The following is a 19520-nucleotide window of genomic DNA, read 5'->3' on the forward strand; positions in this document are numbered from 1 at the left end:
CTCTGTTAAGTCTTTGGATGGCATTTTCAGTGGAGGAGAATAAAGGAAAAAGGAAAGGGAGATCGGGTTGGCGAAAAAGAGAAAGAGAGGGCGTGAGAGGGAGAGAAGAAACGTGGCGAGGTATAGACGTTACCTCTTCTTGAAGTGACGAGGAGAAGAGAAGGAGGTTCTACAAGGAGGTGGAAGAGGAACAACACGTGACCAATGACTTATATAAAGGTGGAGAACGACAGGGCGCAAACACAGAGTTCTCTCTGCGCGGTGGAGCCTGTGCACGCAAATTGTGATAATAGTTTTTTTTTTTCCCTCTTAAATAAATAATCAAATTTTGTTACCGCCACTCGGGAGAGAAGAGTAATCCGATCTCTGTACCACGCGGGACACACGCATTCGTAACCATGAGGACGTACTACGTGATAGCTGCCATTCTGATCGCCGGTACGTACCCGAAATAAACGCGAGATACGAGCAGGAGGATATAAGAGGGTGGAGAATAGAGAAAATGGAAATGTTATCGAGGAGAAAGAAACGGGGGAGGAAAGTGTTACTCGAGGACGATCACGATCATTTTATCGGAAGTGGAGGACCTAAGTGTGTGACATATGCCTGTGGATCGGGAAGAGAGTGCACTCTTCTTTCGTCGCGATTGTCACGATAAACACGATACTTGTCGTTTCACGAAACGAATAAACGAAATGGTCGGAAAAGCCTGTGTACGAAATCGTTAATTCAATGTTTTACGAGCATCGTTAACATATTTCTTTGAATTCGGTATCTTGTTAACGTAAATCTTGAAATTTATACACGATCGGTATATTAACATAGATTTATTTATTTTCGATGAATTTCTCTCGAACAGAAAGTTTATTCCTCGTGTGTTTAATATTGGAATTTTATCGATGCTTGAAAAGTGTTTTATCTGTAATTTCATCTGTAAATTGGAGTACTGTATCCATCTTACCATATTTTTTAACAGAATATCTACCATAAAGAATATAAAGCAGGTCGATTTAATATGCGATTGATAACCAGGAAAAAACCTACTTGCAAATCTTTAAATACCCCCAGTAACTCTAATTTCTATGTCTGACCAGTACAAGCTACCAGTACAACCAATATCGCGTATCAAAATATTCCCGTTAACACCGCGTACTAGTAAAATATCTAGAAACTTCTCTGCATTTCCCTTTACTCTATCGCTCTTCGCGTACGATCGTAGATCGGAGAATACCCACTGTACAAATGACGTGCCAACAATTTGAAAATAGTTATCGAAGACGGTTATTATCGACTTTCTCGGTGTTCCAAACGAAACATACCGTTGAAACGAGATCGAAAGGCGTGTTCAATTTCCGTGCAAAGAGAAACCTTCTCGACACGCGTTTCCATTCTTTTTTCCTCCCCTTCCCTGGGTTCCTCTGGCTGCAACAGGATAACCTTGGCCCAGATCTTGACCCTTCTTTTTATCATCCACTACCATCGCGATCGAGCACAAAAATTCACTCTTGGGGGCCAAAGAGCTAAAAAGTTTATAAAACGACCAACGTGCATACGTTCTACGGCCAACGATATCGTGAGCGGTTCCGATTACGGGGCTACTTTGTCGGATTCGAGACGCGACTTTTGATAGCCAGATCGGTCCCGAGAAAAATGAAAGTGAACATACAACGCACACAAGATCGAGAGGGTCGCGAGCTTGTAAGTATAGGCGAAATTACAGAGGACGAAAAGTGTATGCGTGTACGTGAGAGAGAGAGAGAGAGAGAGAGAGAGAGAGGACACACACATACGAAAGGGAAACGTGTAGAGGAGAATCGAGTGAACGGGATGCTGGGAGGGCCCAGTCACGAGTCGTGTTGGTGTTGCGGCTGCTGCTGGGTCTGGCTCTAGACCCCAAAGTGAAAGCGCCTGGCGAAAGTCACTTTGTGTCCTTACATAAGACGTTTAGGTTATTCAGACATCATATGCCACGAGAAAAGAACAACAGATTATTAGGGGTAATTTCTAGCCTGAAGACAATACGCGACAAAAAGGCAGCATTACCATCGATAATAAATACCTGAAACGGTGTCGACGATCCATACACATTATCGTCTCCCTGCCATGCTTTTCCCTCTTGAAACGCGATTAGAAATGTGAAGGGAGGGGCGCAGGGAAGGTATAGAGCTAGATGAAGGAAGTGGAAGAAGATGCTCGCAACGATGGGGATTAGCGTCTTGCGGTCGACGATCAATTTTATTGTTTAATCTTCTCTCGAAAGCAATATCCAGCAAACGGTAAAATTGAACGCGATTACCACGATCCCTGGCACGATTAAAGCGTTATATCGGGTGTAACCGCAAAACACATTTTTCTCAACGGATCATTCCCGTCTTGAAAACTTTAGCTACGATTAGACGATTTCAACGCAGAAATATCCAATTTAGAATTATTTAAAGGAATAAATAGTTGGTTTATAGTTGTACTATAACCATCGACGCAATTGAAAGTTGACTCCGGTAATTGGCTTGGTATTTCGAATTACAGCGACTGCCTTTAACTTGACTGACATTTGCTCGTTGTTAGTTTTACTACTTGAACAACCTTCTTTACGATTGCTTCAAAAATTAATCGATATTTCTACATTCGCCGCTATATAGGTATAGTAAAACACGACTTTCCTAAACCATTCCTAATGCAAGGTCGAGTAATACAAGAATTTCCTTGTTTGTTTCGCTATTACAGCGACATTCCTTGCGACTGCTCTCTATATAAAAAACGAGCGAAATTTTCACATTGATTAGATTATCCTCTCTACTTTTCTCCGATTTCACGTTAATAATAATAATACATTTTTTCAACTGCAGGCACAACCGCCCAAGAATCGTTCAAATGCCCAGACGATTTTGGTTTCTATCCTCATCATATATCCTGCGACAAATATTGGAAATGCGATAACAACGTCGCGGAATTGAAAACTTGCGGCAACGGACTCGCCTTCGACGCAAGCGACAGCAAGTTCCTCACTGAAAATTGCGACTACCTCCACAACGTAGATTGCGGAGACAGGACACAGCTCGAACCAGCGATTAGCACGCCGCATTGTCCTCGCCTCTACGGTATCTTCGCCGACGAAAAGAAATGCGACGTATTCTGGAATTGCTGGAACGGAGAGGCTTCCAGATACCAGTGCAGTCCTGGACTCGCTTACGACCGTGAAGCCAGAGTCTGTATGTGGGCCGATCAAGTACCTGAATGCAAGAACGAAGGTATGTTCCGATACTTCTTTACGTGATCCTACATCGAACACTCCTTTCTTTGTCGTTTAAATTGTCTTTATAAGGATATCTTTCTTGTTGTCAATTTGGTTTGATCCTATTCAGATTTTTTGGTGATTTTGAGTTAACTGAATTCCAGAAAAACACCAAGGAAATCCTTTTTCATGGATTGATATGTTTTTAATCGTCGTATAATTTTCCTGTCCTTCGATTTTAACGTCTTCCATACAGAAACTTTATAAATTATTAGAATCTGTACTCTCTTCGAACTAATACAAATACGTTGCAAGACTTTCACTGAAAATCAATTAACTATCGACGATCCTCGTTTCTCCTTGAAACGATATTATATTATTCGTTGGTTGCGTTGCTCATCGTTCGATACGTGCAGTGATACCTGGCGATTTATTCCCACGCGCATCCTGTATTTCCTTGCGCGGTATCCTCTTAATTCGCGTGGCACGATTCAAAGTCGTAGCCTTATTTCGCCATTCACCGGCTTCTTCCACTTGGCCCTTGGTGGTGTTTCATGGCCTGTACGATCGCGAACCAAGTAGCTATGGCGACGCGACACCTTTCTCTCTTCCATCACATCATACTCTATGCGTTTATCGCGTTACACAGAGGTCGCAGGAGGTTTCACGTGTCCGGCCGCGGGCGAAGTGAGCGGAGCATCCGGCAGCTTCAGCAGACACGCCCATCCTGAGGACTGCAGAAAATATTACATATGTCTGGAAGGTATCGCTAGGGAATACGGTTGCCCGATCGGAACTGTCTTCAAGATCGGCGACGCCGATGGCAGCGGTGCCTGCGAAGACCCCGAAGACGTCCCTGGATGGTAAGTCAATTTTCCCCTTTTATTGTAATTATCTCTTTACACATTTCTGAGAGATTTAAAAGAGGTTCACAAATTTACGTGAATGTAGTTAATATGCAAAAATATATAAAATATCTCATTTAAATTACTCGATATAATATTTAATAGGTGAAATAAATTCCTACTGAGATTTCATTTCATAAAAATATGAATTTGCATAAATATCCGCAGTCTAATTATAGTGTAGTTCACCGTTTAACGTTAATAACTTCATTTGTTAATCTTTCATCTTTCTAAATCGTTTTAATCGATTAATTTGTTTGGGAATGAAATCGGAAGAACAATCTTTGTTTTTCGATTTTTCAACTCTGTAATTTGATTTAGTTGATATTAAACGAAAGCCAAAAACAAAAGTAAGGAATTTCCATTTTCAATTCTATGATAAATTGCTTGAGTACTTTCCAAATACGTTAGGGACCTTGTGACAAAGTTACAGGAAGGAATTTGTGGTGCTATGAAACACGTTATTGTAATAAGAGAAAATGCATTCCTGAACATAGTATATTCAAATGTCTGCACGAATAGATTGTCATTAACAAAGTTTCCTTCGCTTACAACAACGAAAAAAATGTCCTTGTTTTTACAAGTAGATCGTAAATTTCCTTGTATACTTTTTGTCGCCCCAAGCTTTGAGTAATAGCGTTAAAAAAAGTTAAGAAGGGAGACTGTCACGTAAATTTAAACAGATCAGGAAGCTTTGCGACTAGGTGTTACGTAAAGGCAAATTCTGGATAAACCAGATAGACCCACGGTGATTATAGTCTTTAAAACTTAGCCGCATGGTTAAAAGTTCGTAAGATATTTCACCTTTTTCGAGTGACGTAATTAAACGGATATTCACGGTACACCTTGCTCTCATAACGGATAGATAGGTTTTGCGTAACAGCCACCCAAATGTTGGTAACATAATATTTATATAATCGTTCTTGGGGACAGGAATAACGTGTGTGAAAGCCATATAATCGAAACGTGTTAAAGGTATAAGTAGATGTTAATTTGCTCGTTGAAAAACAAGTAAACATTAGTGAAGATAGTAAAGGCGACGATCTTGTATCATTCATGAACATACAAAACATAAGGTACCCAGTAAATACTTTTATGTACTATTTTGTTTGTATTACCTTCTCTTTTAATTACCCCGATGAATACTACGAAACATTTTGAATGAAACGTACGTTTCGATGGTGGACGAATATTATCAGGGTAACAATAAATATCGTTAATTAACAACAGTTTCTAACATATGTAATTAATTAATATAATATCTACAATTTGTAATGGTATCGTTCTATTGAAATTACTTGATGTACTTTGTCGGGAAATGTAATGCTATAAATACCCATTACGGAACCTTTCCATACCTGAACGGATAATATACATATAAATGACGCTCAAAAGTTCGTTCGATATCGTATTCGTAACACACATTTTCGGGAACGGGCTATACAACGCGTCTTCTAAGCACGCACGCACCGCGTACTAAACAGATCCGGTCGCGTAATCACTCCTTCTCACGTACACGTGATTAACTGTAAAAAAAAAAGACACGAGGCTGCACGCGAGGTAGCACGTCATGCATGTCCTAACTCCCGGATTTTTCCCGGTGTTCTGCTTCACAGTGAGGATTACTACGGTGACCTGGATCTAAAGAGCATCAGGAAGAGCGAGCTGCTTGCCGGAATTCAAAATTCAGGCGAGACCAGGAAGCCTCCTCAAGGCAAACCAAGGCCCCCATCGGCACCTGCGAGGCCCAACGCACCCCTTCAAGAATAATTTCTAATCTATCTCCCCTCCTTGATTCCCCCATCTGGTTCCTCTCATCTTCTTTCCTCTCCTCTCCTCTCCTCCTTTCTTCACCTCTTTCACGTTTCACCATTCTCCAAATACCCTTACCAGAACTCTCCTTCGCCTACTTTTCTATTACACCACACATATGCAGAAACAATGCCACACGCGTATACAGACATAAACACATCTAGCCGAACAGAACAATCTCGAACGAACGATCCTGATGTTCGATATTTCGAAATATATATAATAGCGCCAGGAGCCAAAAGTGTTAATCGGTTACGTTCGTTTCTTGCGTTCCCATTCGAGCCAAATTTTTCTACATACGTACGACCGACCTCTGTATATCCGGTTATAGCTTCGTATTCGATGATTTGACTCGGATCCCGGAGGAATTGCACGATTAGAAATCCGTGAGATGTTTCTTCCGAGGACTGAGGAGTAGCGAGGAGAGTAAATGTCAAATTCCTGCACTCGCGTTGACGTTCATCCGTGTGCCTCGATGCCGACGCGATGGCAACGCGCGATTAGCTAGTAATTCTCCACGCGTTGCTTTTAAGAAACGTTCAACCGAACAATATTATTGCCAATATCATTGTCGATATTTAAGGTTCTCAACATTGTATTCACAGTATATATTGATCGTCTAAAGGATCTCTTCCGCACGATAACGTCAAGAACCTCAAATATTGACAATAATATTGACGATATACTGATCGTCTGAATGCTCCTTTACAGTTCTTGTTCTCGATCGTGTAATTATTTAAACAAGGAATTGCATCGGATAATATGGTGGAAATGATTAAAGGACTGATCTTACCTCCGTCAACGCGTGGAAAAGTAATTAAAATCTACGAATATCGTCTATCTATCCTCGATGTTGGCCCATCTTCGTTCCGCATCAGGCACTTCGATGATCAAAATTGAGACGCGTATTCTATATATTGAAATTCGAATTGATAATAATTCGAGTGACAATCGTATCGTCTCATCGATAACTTCTATCATTCTTTCTTGCCTCTTATCATCATTTAGCCACTTTGTTTCTCCTTCGTATTTGCTGTTCACACCCCCTTCGCTATCGTAAGACATACGATTTAAAACGGAAACGGCGGCAAGCTCGTTAATCACGATCTGTGTATCGTCTAAATCGCAACATGTTCACTGAATCTGGTTCTGAGAAACGGAAATTCGATGAAAAAGTTCAGTGGATGAGGAGTTCTTTTTTCGAAATTTTCTCAATTCGAGCTTACCTCCACACACTCTTGGCCTCGGTCAAGTATGCTTGCGTAAGCTAGACTCGTCCGTATATTTTTAAGTAATGTGAAAAATTCGTAAAATAAAAGGAACAAAAATTCGTAAAAAAAAAAAGTGGTTTATGTGCTTCTCAAAACCCTAATCTCTCATCCTATCACGTAAACGTTCTTCGTGTTTGCTTGTTTTTTTGGAAATTTATTGTTGTAATTCTAACTCTTGCATGTTCGTTAAAACTATAACAAATTTCATATGGTGAATTTTGTGAATGTATTAAACACTACAAACACTTTATCGTAATTACCTAATGCACTAAATATATTTATGATGCATCTATGGAAAGATATAATTCATTGATATATAATCGAAGATGTGAAATTCAATATTCTGCAACAGGTCATATTGTAAGTCACTTAACGTATTAATTTCTCCCTTTTTTATAATTTTGTTTCCCTATTAAACCATATAAAGAGTATTTTTATAACTTCAAGTATGCATTTAAGTATACTTATAAATAATAAATTTCATAGCGAAGACTACTATGGCGATGTGGATCTGAAGGCATTGCGGAAATTGGGATACAAGAAAAAGTGACAGGACGACAAACGCGCAAAATCCAAATAATTTTAATCAACATTTAGAACTAATCAGAAGATTTTGGAATTCGTAGAAATCGGTTAATTTCCTGTATCTTCTGATCAATTAAAATAATGAAGAATCGCATGACATGTATTTCGCTTAAAATCATTCGCATCATCATTTATGTATATCCGTTGATGTTACAATACATAACTGTAATATACGTTGCTATGTAAATAAATTACTATTATTAAAAAATATTTTGTATGTTACATTATCATATATGTAATTTTATATAAAATGCGAGAAGCAAAACACAAATATTTCACATCGTTCGGTGTCTGTCATTGCATCAACAAATTTTTTACAGCAAAGATATATTAAAAAATTTACTAAACACATAAACATATGAATATAAAAATCAGCCTAAAAGGTCAGCCGTATGTTTTCAAATTATACCGTGCAGTTTTAATCTGGTTGGATTATAACTGATGTCGAGATGAATTCATCGCCCTATAAGTATAGTACATTATAATCTTGAAGTGATCTTGAACTTAAAAATTTAAGTTCGATTCTATCATACCAATAAATTTTAACATTGAAATAATATTGTAACGCCTCGTGCGAGAAAATGCGAGAAAATTGTAAAATATTATTTATGAAATAAAATTTACAAAGTATTCATAAAGTACTAATAAAATATTTACATTAAATTATCTAATTTTATGTTTAATCTTACCTTATCTTCATTTTATATGTTGTCTTATAAGCTATAATGTATGTTTCAATTTCCGTTGAAATAAAGTATCTATACGTAGGTATATATTTACATACGTTACTAGTCTATGTTGATCTTAAGTGTTATTTAAATTATGTAGTTATATATTATAGAACATATAATAAATTATATCTATACGTGGTTATTTTGAAATATTAATTAAGTACGTCAAACTGTGAAGTAAAAATAGTGTTAACAATGTATAAATATTATAGTGTAGTATTTTTATAGCTTTTATGAAACGAAATAATATAATTTCTTTTGTCAATTTTGTTAACTAGATAAAATATTGCACTCATTTTCATGCTGTAAAAAGGTGAGGATTAATTGCATCTGTCAAAAATAAGAGATCAGCCAAAACAATTACATACGAAAATCTTAACCTCAAACCTTCGAAAAAAAATCAATTCTTTTTAAAAGATTAAGTATTACATATTTATAATTCTAATTTTGTTATACGCACACGTACACATTCCTACTTTATATTTTAAATTTATCTAAAAGCAATTATATAAAATTATATGAATAAGCCTAAATCAATGACTTGATTTAATAATGGAAGCAAAGGCATATGATTTAGAAAAACAGCAGGTATTACTTACAAATAACGATCATGTAAATAATTTATTTAATAAACATTTTTCTATTGTAAACAATGAATGCTATACACTGCCTGAACCAACAACAATGTTTAAAGATTGCCCATGGACAATCGATGAATTACAAGAGATAAAAAATGAATTGAATGCTACAAAGAATTGTTTAAATAATTATGATATTGATCAATGGCAATTACATACAAGAGAAAGAAACAGTGCACAAAAAGTTATCATGCAATTGAGAACCCATATTCAACCAGAACTTTTAACTCAAGCATGGTGTAAATTCTATGAAATAGTATCGTCATTTCCTTTAATACCAGTGGATTACATTCGTGCAAATGATACATGCTTTAGATCTATCCATTTATGCGAAGCACCTGGAGCTTTTATTACATCTTTAAATCATTGGTTAAAAACAAATGTTCCTGATATTAAATGGGACTGGCTTGCTATGACCTTAAATCCATATTACGAGGGTAATTCAGCATCTATAATGATTGATGATGATAGATTCATAAGACATACATTAGACCATTGGTTTTTTGGAGAAGATAATACTGGAAATCTTTTGAATTTAAAGAACTTAAATAAACTTGTAAAATTATCAGAATCACATTGTAATATATTCTTAATTACTGCTGACGGTAGTGTGGACTGTACAGATGTTCCAGCAGAACAAGAAAATGTTCTACTACATTTGCATTTTTGTGAAACTGTAGCTGCCTTACAATTATTATCTACTGGAGGCAGTTTTTTATTAAAAATTTTTACTATTTTCGAGTGTAATACAGTTTGCCTGATTTACCTATTATCTTGTTGTTTTACTAATGTCAGTATAACAAAGCCAGCAACGAGCAAAGAAGGAAATTCAGAAATGTATGTTGTATGTACAAACTTTAAGGGACCAACATTTATCTCACCTTATTTAGAAAAACTCAGAGAACATTATGAATATGGTCCTAAACAAGCAATTTTTAATAAATGTGATATTCCATGTACATTTATGGAAAGAATTATACTATGCAGTGAATTTTTTAAATTTCGACAATGCCTAGTCATAGCAAATAATATTATTTCATTTAACTCTGATAATTCTGAAATGTTACAAAACATAAAACAAATTCAATGTATGGTTGCTGACAGATATATAAAAATGTATAACATAAAAAAATTAGAAATAGGGCAAATCATAGGAAATGCTATTATATCGTCTAATTATATCAGCACCAATCAACATAAAAAATCATTACAAGGGTCATACAATGAACGTTGTGAAAAACAACATTTGGCACCTATAGGTCGAATAGAAAGTTTTTGCAATGATTTTAATAAAATTGAGATCCATGTATCATCTGATGAAATCATAAATGTAAGCTGCTTTTTATCATTTCTTAGTACATTATACTTTCTGAATATAAATTTTTTTCATAATATAATTAAACTCTTATTTCTTATAGTACAACTTTACTGAGTTCCCAGAGAAGTTACAAATTCGTTCTGGAAAAGTATTTCATAAAATAGGTAGTTCTAAATTTTGTAACAGAATTGCTTTAAAAATAAAAAATGGTGTTGATGATATTCTTATTAAAATGAATTTCAAGATACAATTTCCTTCTCTAGAAAGTATAGAAAAAGTAAAAAATGAAATGCTTTGTGAACCAAGACATGAAGTTTTAATTTTTCAATATACGGATATTTATGATAGCCACAAAATAATCACAGAAATATACAATACATTACAAAAACTTGACATTGGAGCAACATTAGTTTTATTTGGCTATTCATTGCTTACTCATCTTAGTATTGAACTGCTTTATCTTATAAGTTATGCTTTCAAATCATTGAAAGTTACAGTTTGTGACGATATAGGATTGAAAATCACACTATATCATTATAATTATAATCTTAAAGTATTACAATTCTTAAGTGAAATTAATGCTGCTTCTCTTGAAGCTCAAAAACAAGAGAAAGCTATTTTGGAAATAATTTCTTCATCAGCATTCTATGAAGGTAAAACAAACTATATTAATGTATCCCAACTATAGTCTTACAATATTATATTTCATATTATTTGCATTTCTAGGATGTAATTTGTGCTTCTCAGCAGAGCACCTTAATCATTGGATACTAAAAACATATTTTAATTACATATTACATACATTAAAAAAAGATACAAATTGAAACAGCATTTTATAAAGTCAACATATTCCACAAAATACCAAAGTTGTATCAAATTTTTTATGTAATAAAATATGAACATATATCTGCTTATAGTGTATGCTTCCTTTCCATAGCCATAATATAAGATTTGAAAATTAATTTGATATTACATAGTGATGAACCTATATAAATATGAAGTGTGAATATAACAAATTTATAATTATGTATAAATTTTAATTTTAATTTCTAAATATATTATTTAAAAGAACAATCAGATTCAAAATGAAAATCCGTGGTTGCCTCTTTTTAAAAAAATGTTATATAGTAATATATTTATTAAACATAGTTTTATTTTTTATGATACAACTTTTTAGATCAGTACAAGTGTTTACTATGAAATTTGGTGAAATCTACAATTATGTTCGTTTATTTTCAACTCAACATATTGTACCAAAAGTGTGTATTATTGGTGCAGGGCCAGCAGGATTTTATGCTGCACAACAGTTATTAAAGGTATGTATAACATTCAATATATTAGAATAATATTGTAATGATATAATGTTGATACAGACAAACGCTAATGTAAGAGTGGATATATTAGAGAAGTTACCAGTACCATATGGTCTAGTACGTTTTGGTGTAGCACCAGATCATCCAGAAGTGAAGAATGTTATTCATACTTTTGAGAAAACTGCATCTAACCCACGTTTTCAATTTATAGGAAATGTCAATGTAGGAAAAGATGTTACTATAAAGGAATTGCAAGAAATTTATCATGCAGTTTTATTAGTATGTATAATAAAAATGCAATTATCCTTATTTAACTTAATAGTTAATATTAACAATTACTTGCTTATATTTTAGACATATGGTGCAGAAGAGGATAAACTATTGAATATACCTGGGGAAAATTTAAATAATGTAGTATCGGGACGACGATTTGTTGGTTGGTATAATGGAGTACCAGCAGATAGTAATTTAAATATTAATTTAAATGTAGAAGAAGCTGTTGTGTTGGGACAAGGTAATGTTGCTATTGATATTGCAAGAATTTTGCTAACACCAGTAGATAAATTAAAGGTATGTTTTAAGTTTTTCATAAAATGTATTTTATAATATATTTTTAATTTATTTATAAGTCTGCCTTTTTAGAATACTGATATAACATCATTTGCATTGGAAAAATTATCACAAAGTAAAATACGTAAAGTATCATTAATAGGAAGAAGAGGTCCATTACAAGCAGCATTTACAATTGCAGAACTCAGGGAAATATTAAAATTAGATGGCTGTAGGAGTTATTGGCGTGCAGATGATTTTATAAATGTAAAACAAGTAATTAACACTTTAGCAAGACCACGGAAAAGATTAACTGAACTCATGGTAGAATATTTAGAAAAAACATCCTTAAATACAGGAACAATGGCAAAAGAATTATATCCAATATTTTTAAGAAGTCCCATAGAATTTTTAGGTTCGGATAGTATACATAGTATTAAATTATCAATAAATAAACTTGAAGGTAATGACATACGAGCACAATTTGCTGTACCTACTGGATTATTCGAAGAAATTGAATGTGGTATAGCATTTCGTAGCATTGGTTATAAGTCTATTCAAATAGATACATCAATACCATTTGACACAGAAATTGGTCGTATTAAAAATATAGCAGGTAAAGTTCAAGATAAACTTTATACTGCAGGTTGGGCTGGAACAGGTCCTGTAGGAGTTATATTATCAACAATGACAAATGCATTTCAAATTGGTATGTTAATGAATAAAGAATTATCAATTACAGAAAATAAACCAGGTTTCATAGGTTTATCTAAAATACTGGAGCAAAAAGGAATACCCATAGTTTTATATAATGATTGGAAAAAAATTGATAAAGTAGAATGTGAAAGAGGAAAAACATTAGGGAAGCCAAGGGAAAAGATAGTTGATATAAATGAAATGTTAGAGATTGCCTTAAGATAATAAATGTAACAAATGTATGACAATTGTTTACAAAGAAAAAAACTTCTTTTAGTTTTTAATAATTTTCAATATGCTTACTTATTAATTTTATTCCATTTTTTGAATTTCAATTTTACTTTAATAAAAAAGCTTTAGATTAAAGATTTTGTACCTATAATCATATAGTATTATTTTAATTGTAAGCAATTCATTATAATAACTTAATTATTTATACTATAAATATATTTTCACAAACATATTTCAAATAAATTTTTGATGTTTTAAATATTTTATTTAGTTATATAATATAAATGTAAACCACATGCATTATTTAATATAAATCAAAATTATGTTGGTTACATACAAGCTGAATTTAATCACTTAAATATTTGATTTATTTGTTATTAAATGTAAAATCCCCTGAGGATAAAGTTACAATATTTCCAGAGCCACATGCAACAATAGAAATTAGTATTTTTCATGATCATTTCTTTCATGAAATTTCAGTCTCCATAATTTTCTTAAATAAATATTTATTTGCGATATATTAATAAGTATACCATTCCCCTCATTTAATCTGGAAATATTTGCGTCTGAAATATACATATATAATGTTTCATCATGCTCAATCAACAGGTGATAAAATTAAACAATATAAATTTTTCTGTTCCTAGGCAAAATTGTTTAACTTCTGAGAGCTCAAATGAAAGTTTATTAACAGAAATGAGTACGAAGACCGCTGATAAACATTGGAGAAATTCAGTCAAATTTTGTACGTTCCACAAATTACCGCTTCTGGCGGTTAAAATGCCGAACTATACGCACATTTCTTCCATTGTTTTGAAAGAAAAAACAAAATATACATTCGTTCATAGTATTGGTACCGGAGCATAGAGCATAGAGCATAGAGTGTATAGAGATATCCGAAAGCAGACAGTATGGGATTGGATAGTATAATAGAACGAATAACTAACAAGATTTTTAAATTACTTTAAAGTATTCTGATTTATTGAAACTCTAGCGGTGAAATGATGGAACTAATCTCTTTATAATGAAATTAAAAAATGTAATCACGGTTTACAATGCGAATTCTGAGCCGCTCAGGATCTAATTAAAGCTTTAACTCTGAGAAATATTCTTTGTATAACATTATTCCCCTTTCTTACGTACTTAATTAATTATATGTAATGAAGGCAAAGCGTCCTATTTCGTGCATAGTGATGCCATCTACGTCAAGATAAGTCAATGGCACTAACAGCAAGCAAAAATTTTAACTGATAAAAGTGATAGATGGCATCACAATGCCCTTCCTGTTTTTTATTTAAAATTTTATAAACAGTAATTTTAAAAAATATATATTTATTTTATGCTAGATTCAACACAAAAAACACATTAATTATCCTGTGTAATGTCTTTTTTTGCAAAGGAGGAATAAAAACTATTGTTTCAAATTCGAAAATTCTGTACTGGAAGACACTTTGTTACGTTGATGACAAGTTTAAAAACTTCGTATTAAGTAATAAGTTACGATATTAGTAAAAAATTATTAATACAAAGCAAAATCTGTGTTGCCGTAATACATACCTATGCATAGAGTTCTAAATGGGGAATAGATTAACCTATACTATAAAAATAATAAATTTAAGAAAACTCGCAATATAAAATGTTTGATTATTGTTATGTAGTTTAGTATTATCAAATATAATCACAAAATGAATTTACGAGAACCAAAGAAAAAACGACGTGTGAAATTAACAGAACAATTACCACTTCCTATTGTGATAGGTAATCAGGATGAATGGACTACATATACTGCTCATCTCACCGATTTAGGATCTTGTATAATTGATCCAAATGAAATTGTTGCAATACATTCTATGGTAATCATCATCTACAAATAAATATCTATACATGTAACCATATAAATTTCCATTTCCTATATTTAATATTATTATCCATATAGGGCTTTTTTGGAAAAGGTTCTTTGTCACGTGGCTTTCCTTCATTTGGCAAAACACAATATGGAGCTCCTCCAGTTATAAGAAACAGACAATGGCTTCGTAGACAGGAATGGTTAAAACAATTTAATGAACTTAGCATGGAACCTAATAGCACACAAACAAATCCAGAAGAAAACAAATGTGAAATTATTATTATGAACAGTTATTCTACAAGACCTAATGACGATGATGTTGAATTATTGTCAGTGAAAATCAGTCCAAAACAAAATAATCCAGATATAATTGAAGTAGATGCAAACTCTGCTCATTTAGATGAAAAACACAAAAAAAATCAACAAACTGATGAAGAGTTAGAAGTAGATGGTACAATTTCAAATTCCACAAAAGAGGATGATGCATTGATTATTATAGAAAACAAATCTAACAAACAGTGTAACAATATTGATAATAATCAAAAAGGATCCATTGAAAATGAAGAGAAGTCTCCTTCAAGTTTTAGTTTAGAAGAAAATGATATATATTTTACTGAAAATAATTTAGATGTTCAAAACAAATTACTTGTCTTACCAGATAGTGACTCAGAAACTGAAAATTATTTACAAAAAATTAAACCTAAAATTGAATGTGAAAGTTTTCCTATTCAAGAAACTCTTCATCTTACATTTGAAGAAACATTTTTTCTTTTGTATGGTTTAGGTTGTTTAAATTTAATAGACTTTGATGGTAATTTATTAGATATTGATAGTGCATGGCATATTTTCTGCAAAACTGATAAAAATTTTATATCAAAGTATGTTGTATATCATTACTTTCGAAGCAAAGGGTGGGTAGTAAAACCTGGACTTAAATATGGTGGAGATTTTTGTAAGTACTGTACTCTTTTTATTATTAGTTATAAATTTTGAGTAATTCGTCAAATAGATCTTATGACATGAGTATTTTTTAATATTTTAGTATTATATAAACAAGGACCACCATTTTATCATGCATCTTACATTGTAATAATAGACACTTTGGATAGTGATAGCTTAATCACAGATCAAGATAAACGTATGCATAAATTAACATGGAATAGTTTATTAGGACTGGAAAGATTATCAGAAACTACTGCAAAGGTAATTCAGTAACAATATTTTATATATGTTTATTTTAATATCATTTGTAAATTTAACACATTTTATATTCTATATTCTATTTTTAATATAGGAAATATTATTTGCACAAGTTTTGTGGCCATCTTCAGCTTTGCAAACATCTGATTCATTAAATGTGGATCTGCTTTCTGAATTTTCTGTGAGAGAATTATTGTGGCGAAGATGGAATCCTAAACATAAAGATATAGAAGAGGAAGATGATGATTCATATTGATTTGATATTTAACATGTTTATTATTGTTGTAAATGTATACATATATAAATCTAGAACCATTGTTTTTCTATATATTTATGCTTAATTGTTATTTCTTTTTAAGCAAAACAATTCATATTTTGATCAAATAAAGATAATAATGCTACTATATATATATGTACATTGCTTGGAACTCATATTATGTTTAACTTATGTTGATGATTGGTATCTGCTGCTTTTTAATCTTTTAGCAATACCAGTTCTCCGGTATTCACTTCTTTCATCTAAATATTCTTGTGTACATTCTGCTTTAAAATCTGGATCATTATACCATTGTGATAAACAGTCTTTTAATGCAGCATTTTCCTTTTGACACTGGAAAGTCATAAGAACACTAGCATTTTTACAGCATTCTGAAAACCCTATAATTTAAATATAGGAACAATAGTACATGTCGAAAAATACACATAATAATTAACAAAAAAAATTAATTATTACGTTCAACTTCCGCAACACATTTTTCGGTTTTTGCTTTATCTCGCATTCTTTGTGGTATAAGAACGTCTTTTTCTACCTTTCTTAAATGTTTATCATCAGGATCTCCTGAAAAACATGTTTGTATTAAATGCATCGATATGCACCTGAAATGAATATAATAATTCAGAAAATATATTCATTTTTATCAAATTTTTATTTTAATAGGAGTATAAAAAACTAAATGTATAACCTTATCTGTTTATACGTGGAATTAAAAGTTATATATATTTATTTTTATACTAATCACTACTAATTTTAGCAATTTAAAATTTACCTAAATTAAGCGGTCCTCCTCCATATTTAGCACGAGGTGCGGTTTGAACATCAGTCATTATTGTTGAATTCAAAATATTACCATTAACATCTATGAACAATACTACATAAGTATAAATGCTAGTTCCTCCAGCAGACTGCGCTCATGAGTGTGCAGATTTGAGAGTTGTCAATGCATTGGTTCATAAAAGGAATGTTTGCTTAATACTACGGATGATTTATAAATCGTACTATTTTTAATCAAAAATATAATATAATAGGTAAGTAAATAAACGTAATATTGTATAACCTAAATAAATGTAATTCTTCTTGGATATATTGTTAACAAAAGTTAACCTCATTAATAATCGGTTTGTGTTAGATTTTATAGCCAATTTAATGATTAGAATCTTATATATTTCGAATTCCAAATTAATTATTATACAATGTTTTTAGAGTTGTTCGAAAAATACAAAATAGATAGTCATGGATCGATTATTGAGACTAGGAGGTGCTATGCCAGGTCTTAGCCAAGGACCTCCACCGTCAGATGCTCCAGTTGTTGATACTGCAGAGCAGGTAGAATTTACTCAATCATTAAAATTATTCAATTTTTTACTTTGATTGCTAATTTTATTGACAATTTTTATTTCAGTCACGATAAGATATTTTATAATTATGACTTCTTGCTTTTTAAGTTATCTCGACAAGAAATTATAGACCATAAAAATACATCATATCGATACATTTGTTTCAAAAGTTCATGTGTGTAATGCCAGGTTAATAGCATATTTTGTATTTGTTAATGTATCACTTTTGTTATGTTATTATTGTTAGGTGTACATATCGTCATTAGCCCTTTTAAAAATGCTTAAGCATGGACGGGCTGGTGTACCTATGGAAGTAATGGGTTTAATGCTTGGTGAATTTGTTGATGATTACACTGTACGTGTTATTGATGTATTTGCTATGCCTCAAACAGGAACAGTAAGAATCCAAATTTTGTATAATATTTTGTTAAAATACATGTTGAAATTATATTTTTCTAACATTTAATTTAATATTATCATGTTATTTATATTAGGGAGTCAGTGTGGAAGCAGTTGACCCAGTATTTCAAGCAAAAATGTTGGACATGCTGAAACAAACTGGTCGGCCAGAGATGGTAGTAGGATGGTATCATTCACATCCAGGATTTGGATGCTGGCTCTCTGGTGTAGATATTAACACACAACAATCATTTGAAGCTCTTAGCGAAAGAGCAGTGGCTGTTGTTATTGATCCTATACAGTCAGTGAAAGGAAAAGTTGTTATCGATGCATTTAGATTAATTACTCCTAACACTATGGTAATTAACAAATTAAAAATGGAAATTTCAATTTTAATTAAATTCATGTATATTCGCTGATATTATATGCAAAATTGCAGGTTTTAGGACAAGAACCCCGTCAAACTACATCTAATTTAGGTCATTTACAAAAGCCATCAGTTCAAGCATTGATTCATGGCTTAAATCGCCATTATTATAGCATTAGCATTAACTATCGTAAAAATGAACTAGAACAGAAAATGCTATTAAATTTACATAAGAAAACATGGATGGATGGTCTTACACTTGCTGAATATTCAGAACACAGCAAACTTAATGAAAATATTGTATCTGAAATGCTTGAACTTGCTAAAAATTATAACAAGGTATCGTATTAATATATAATATTGCACATTTTTTAAGTCCGAAATTAAAATCTCACATCGAATATACTAACTTGAGAATTTATTCTTGTAGGCATTAGAAGATGAAGAAAAAATGACACCTGAACAATTAGCTATAAAAAATGTGGGTAAACAAGATCCAAAGCGACATTTAGAGGAAAAAGTGGATACACTTATGTCTACGAACATTGTTCAGTGCCTGGGAGCTATGCTTGATTCAGTTGTATTCAAATAACTATTTCTTAAAATACCATTTGCAATATTATAAAAAAATATACATCTTTTTAAAATATACGTGTTTATAATTTACACTCAAGGGATATATATAATACATACAAATTTTTATACTGCTTATTTTTGTATTAAAAAATGCTAACAATAGACAAGTAGATTTTTACACTATTATTCAAAATGTATGACAGCCACTCGGATATTACATATAATCTATTGCTTTTT

General features: G+C 32.4%; 6 protein-coding genes and 1 long non-coding RNA gene across 13 annotated transcripts; 5 read left to right on the forward strand and 2 right to left on the reverse strand.

The window, feature by feature from the left end:
• Window positions 1–214: 214 nt before the first annotated feature.
• Window positions 215–8015, forward strand: LOC117235488 (protein obstructor-E). Of its 2 annotated transcripts, none has more exons than XM_033497559.1 (4): window positions 215–438; window positions 2847–3248; window positions 3882–4095; window positions 7707–8015. In XM_033497559.1, the coding sequence occupies exons 1-4, from the start codon at window positions 399–401 to the stop codon at window positions 7768–7770; spliced, it is 720 nt and encodes a 239-aa protein (XP_033353450.1). In that variant the 5' UTR covers window positions 215–398; the 3' UTR covers window positions 7771–8015. The 2 variants fall into 2 exon arrangements, with proteins under 2 accessions (XP_033353450.1, XP_033353449.1); XM_033497558.1 differs by lacking the exon at window positions 7707–8015 and adding an exon at window positions 5754–6168.
• Window positions 8016–8591: 576 nt separating this feature from the next.
• On the forward strand, window positions 8592–13344 carry LOC117235515 (NADPH:adrenodoxin oxidoreductase, mitochondrial). The gene is made up of 5 exons (XM_033497619.1): window positions 8592–8849; window positions 11670–11808; window positions 11866–12084; window positions 12160–12375; window positions 12448–13344. The coding sequence occupies exons 2-5, from the start codon at window positions 11689–11691 to the stop codon at window positions 13273–13275; spliced, it is 1383 nt and encodes a 460-aa protein (XP_033353510.1). The 5' UTR covers window positions 8592–8849; window positions 11670–11688; the 3' UTR covers window positions 13276–13344.
• Window positions 8849–11450, forward strand: LOC117235514 (cap-specific mRNA (nucleoside-2'-O-)-methyltransferase 2). The gene is made up of 3 exons (XM_033497618.1): window positions 8849–10504; window positions 10593–11145; window positions 11219–11450. Exons 1-3 carry the CDS (start codon window positions 9089–9091, stop codon window positions 11314–11316), a joined length of 2067 nt encoding a protein of 688 aa, XP_033353509.1. The 5' UTR covers window positions 8849–9088; the 3' UTR covers window positions 11317–11450.
• Window positions 13345–13775: 431 nt separating the features above from the next.
• On the reverse strand, window positions 13776–14130 carry LOC117235415. The gene is made up of 2 exons (XR_004493668.1): window positions 14080–14130; window positions 13776–13847 (listed from the first exon to the last, which is right to left on the reverse strand). It is a non-coding gene; the product is annotated as an uncharacterized LOC117235415 (long non-coding RNA).
• Window positions 13861–16657, forward strand: LOC117235412 (tRNA-splicing endonuclease subunit Sen2). Of its 4 annotated transcripts, none has more exons than XM_033497403.1 (5): window positions 13861–14026; window positions 15040–15134; window positions 15218–16079; window positions 16170–16330; window positions 16422–16657. In XM_033497403.1, the coding sequence occupies exons 1-5, from the start codon at window positions 13876–13878 to the stop codon at window positions 16581–16583; spliced, it is 1431 nt and encodes a 476-aa protein (XP_033353294.1). In that variant the 5' UTR covers window positions 13861–13875; the 3' UTR covers window positions 16584–16657. The 4 variants fall into 4 exon arrangements, with proteins under 4 accessions (XP_033353294.1, XP_033353298.1, XP_033353297.1 ...); XM_033497407.1 differs by lacking the exon at window positions 13861–14026 and adding an exon at window positions 14215–14320; XM_033497406.1 differs by lacking the exon at window positions 13861–14026 and adding an exon at window positions 14495–14770.
• On the reverse strand, window positions 16277–17487 carry LOC117235414 (COX assembly mitochondrial protein homolog). 3 transcript variants are annotated; one of them, XM_033497411.1, is made up of 4 exons: window positions 17374–17487; window positions 17061–17203; window positions 16745–16984; window positions 16277–16539 (listed from the first exon to the last, which is right to left on the reverse strand). In XM_033497411.1, the coding sequence occupies exons 2-3, from the start codon at window positions 17191–17193 to the stop codon at window positions 16773–16775; spliced, it is 345 nt and encodes a 114-aa protein (XP_033353302.1). In that variant the 5' UTR covers window positions 17194–17203; window positions 17374–17487; the 3' UTR covers window positions 16277–16539; window positions 16745–16772. The 3 variants fall into 3 exon arrangements, with proteins under 3 accessions (XP_033353302.1, XP_033353301.1, XP_033353300.1); XM_033497410.1 differs by having other exon boundaries at window positions 16773–16984; window positions 17061–17165; window positions 17374–17469; XM_033497409.1 differs by having other exon boundaries at window positions 17061–17165; window positions 17374–17469.
• Window positions 17488–17503: 16 nt separating this feature from the next.
• On the forward strand, window positions 17504–19358 carry LOC117235413 (26S proteasome non-ATPase regulatory subunit 14). The gene is made up of 6 exons (XM_033497408.1): window positions 17504–17632; window positions 17808–17930; window positions 18189–18338; window positions 18436–18699; window positions 18780–19046; window positions 19138–19358. The coding sequence occupies exons 2-6, from the start codon at window positions 17838–17840 to the stop codon at window positions 19297–19299; spliced, it is 936 nt and encodes a 311-aa protein (XP_033353299.1). The 5' UTR covers window positions 17504–17632; window positions 17808–17837; the 3' UTR covers window positions 19300–19358.
• The last annotated feature ends 162 nt before the right edge of the window (window positions 19359–19520 follow it).

Source organism: Bombus vosnesenskii, unplaced genomic scaffold, assembly GCF_011952255.1.
Source record: "Bombus vosnesenskii isolate JDL3184/JDL3185 unplaced genomic scaffold, Bvos_JDL3184-5_v1.1 scf7180000013316, whole genome shotgun sequence".
NCBI classification, from domain to species: domain Eukaryota; kingdom Metazoa; phylum Arthropoda; class Insecta; order Hymenoptera; family Apidae; genus Bombus; species Bombus vosnesenskii.

Excerpts from the sequence above, each read along its gene's own strand:
- LOC117235515 (XM_033497619.1), top strand. The coding sequence starts at position 11,689 with ATGAAATTTGGTGAAATCTACAATTATGTTCGTTTATTTTCAACTCAA. Across the intron at positions 11,809-11,865 it reads CTGCACAACAGTTATTAAAG|ACAAACGCTAATGTAAGAGT; the intron begins GTATGTATAACA and ends ATGTTGATACAG. Across the intron at positions 12,376-12,447 it reads CACCAGTAGATAAATTAAAG|AATACTGATATAACATCATT; the intron begins GTATGTTTTAAG and ends CTGCCTTTTTAG.
- LOC117235514 (XM_033497618.1), top strand. The coding sequence starts at position 9,089 with ATGGAAGCAAAGGCATATGATTTAGAAAAACAGCAGGTATTACTTACA. Across the intron at positions 10,505-10,592 it reads CATCTGATGAAATCATAAAT|TACAACTTTACTGAGTTCCC; the intron begins GTAAGCTGCTTT and ends TATTTCTTATAG. Across the intron at positions 11,146-11,218 it reads TTCATCAGCATTCTATGAAG|GATGTAATTTGTGCTTCTCA; the intron begins GTAAAACAAACT and ends TTGCATTTCTAG.
- LOC117235412 (XM_033497403.1), top strand. The coding sequence starts at position 13,876 with ATGCTCAATCAACAGGTGATAAAATTAAACAATATAAATTTTTCTGTT. Across the intron at positions 16,080-16,169 it reads TAAATATGGTGGAGATTTTT|TATTATATAAACAAGGACCA; the intron begins GTAAGTACTGTA and ends TTAATATTTTAG. Across the intron at positions 16,331-16,421 it reads TATCAGAAACTACTGCAAAG|GAAATATTATTTGCACAAGT; the intron begins GTAATTCAGTAA and ends TTTTTAATATAG.
- LOC117235414 (XM_033497410.1), bottom strand. The coding sequence starts at position 17,431 with ATGACTGATGTTCAAACCGCACCTCGTGCTAAATATGGAGGAGGACCG. Across the intron at positions 17,166-17,373 it reads AGGAGGACCGCTTAATTTAG|GAGATCCTGATGATAAACAT; the intron begins GTAAATTTTAAA and ends CATGTTTTTCAG. Across the intron at positions 16,985-17,060 it reads ATGTGTTGCGGAAGTTGAAC|GGTTTTCAGAATGCTGTAAA; the intron begins GTAATAATTAAT and ends TTTAAATTATAG.
- LOC117235413 (XM_033497408.1), top strand. The coding sequence starts at position 17,838 with ATGGATCGATTATTGAGACTAGGAGGTGCTATGCCAGGTCTTAGCCAA. Across the intron at positions 18,339-18,435 it reads CTATGCCTCAAACAGGAACA|GGAGTCAGTGTGGAAGCAGT; the intron begins GTAAGAATCCAA and ends TATTTATATTAG. Across the intron at positions 18,700-18,779 it reads TAATTACTCCTAACACTATG|GTTTTAGGACAAGAACCCCG; the intron begins GTAATTAACAAA and ends GCAAAATTGCAG.
- LOC117235488 (XM_033497558.1), top strand. The coding sequence starts at position 399 with ATGAGGACGTACTACGTGATAGCTGCCATTCTGATCGCCG. Across the intron at positions 439-2,846 it reads AGCTGCCATTCTGATCGCCG|GCACAACCGCCCAAGAATCG; the intron begins GTACGTACCCGA and ends TTTCAACTGCAG. Across the intron at positions 4,096-5,753 it reads CCCGAAGACGTCCCTGGATG|TGAGGATTACTACGGTGACC; the intron begins GTAAGTCAATTT and ends TCTGCTTCACAG.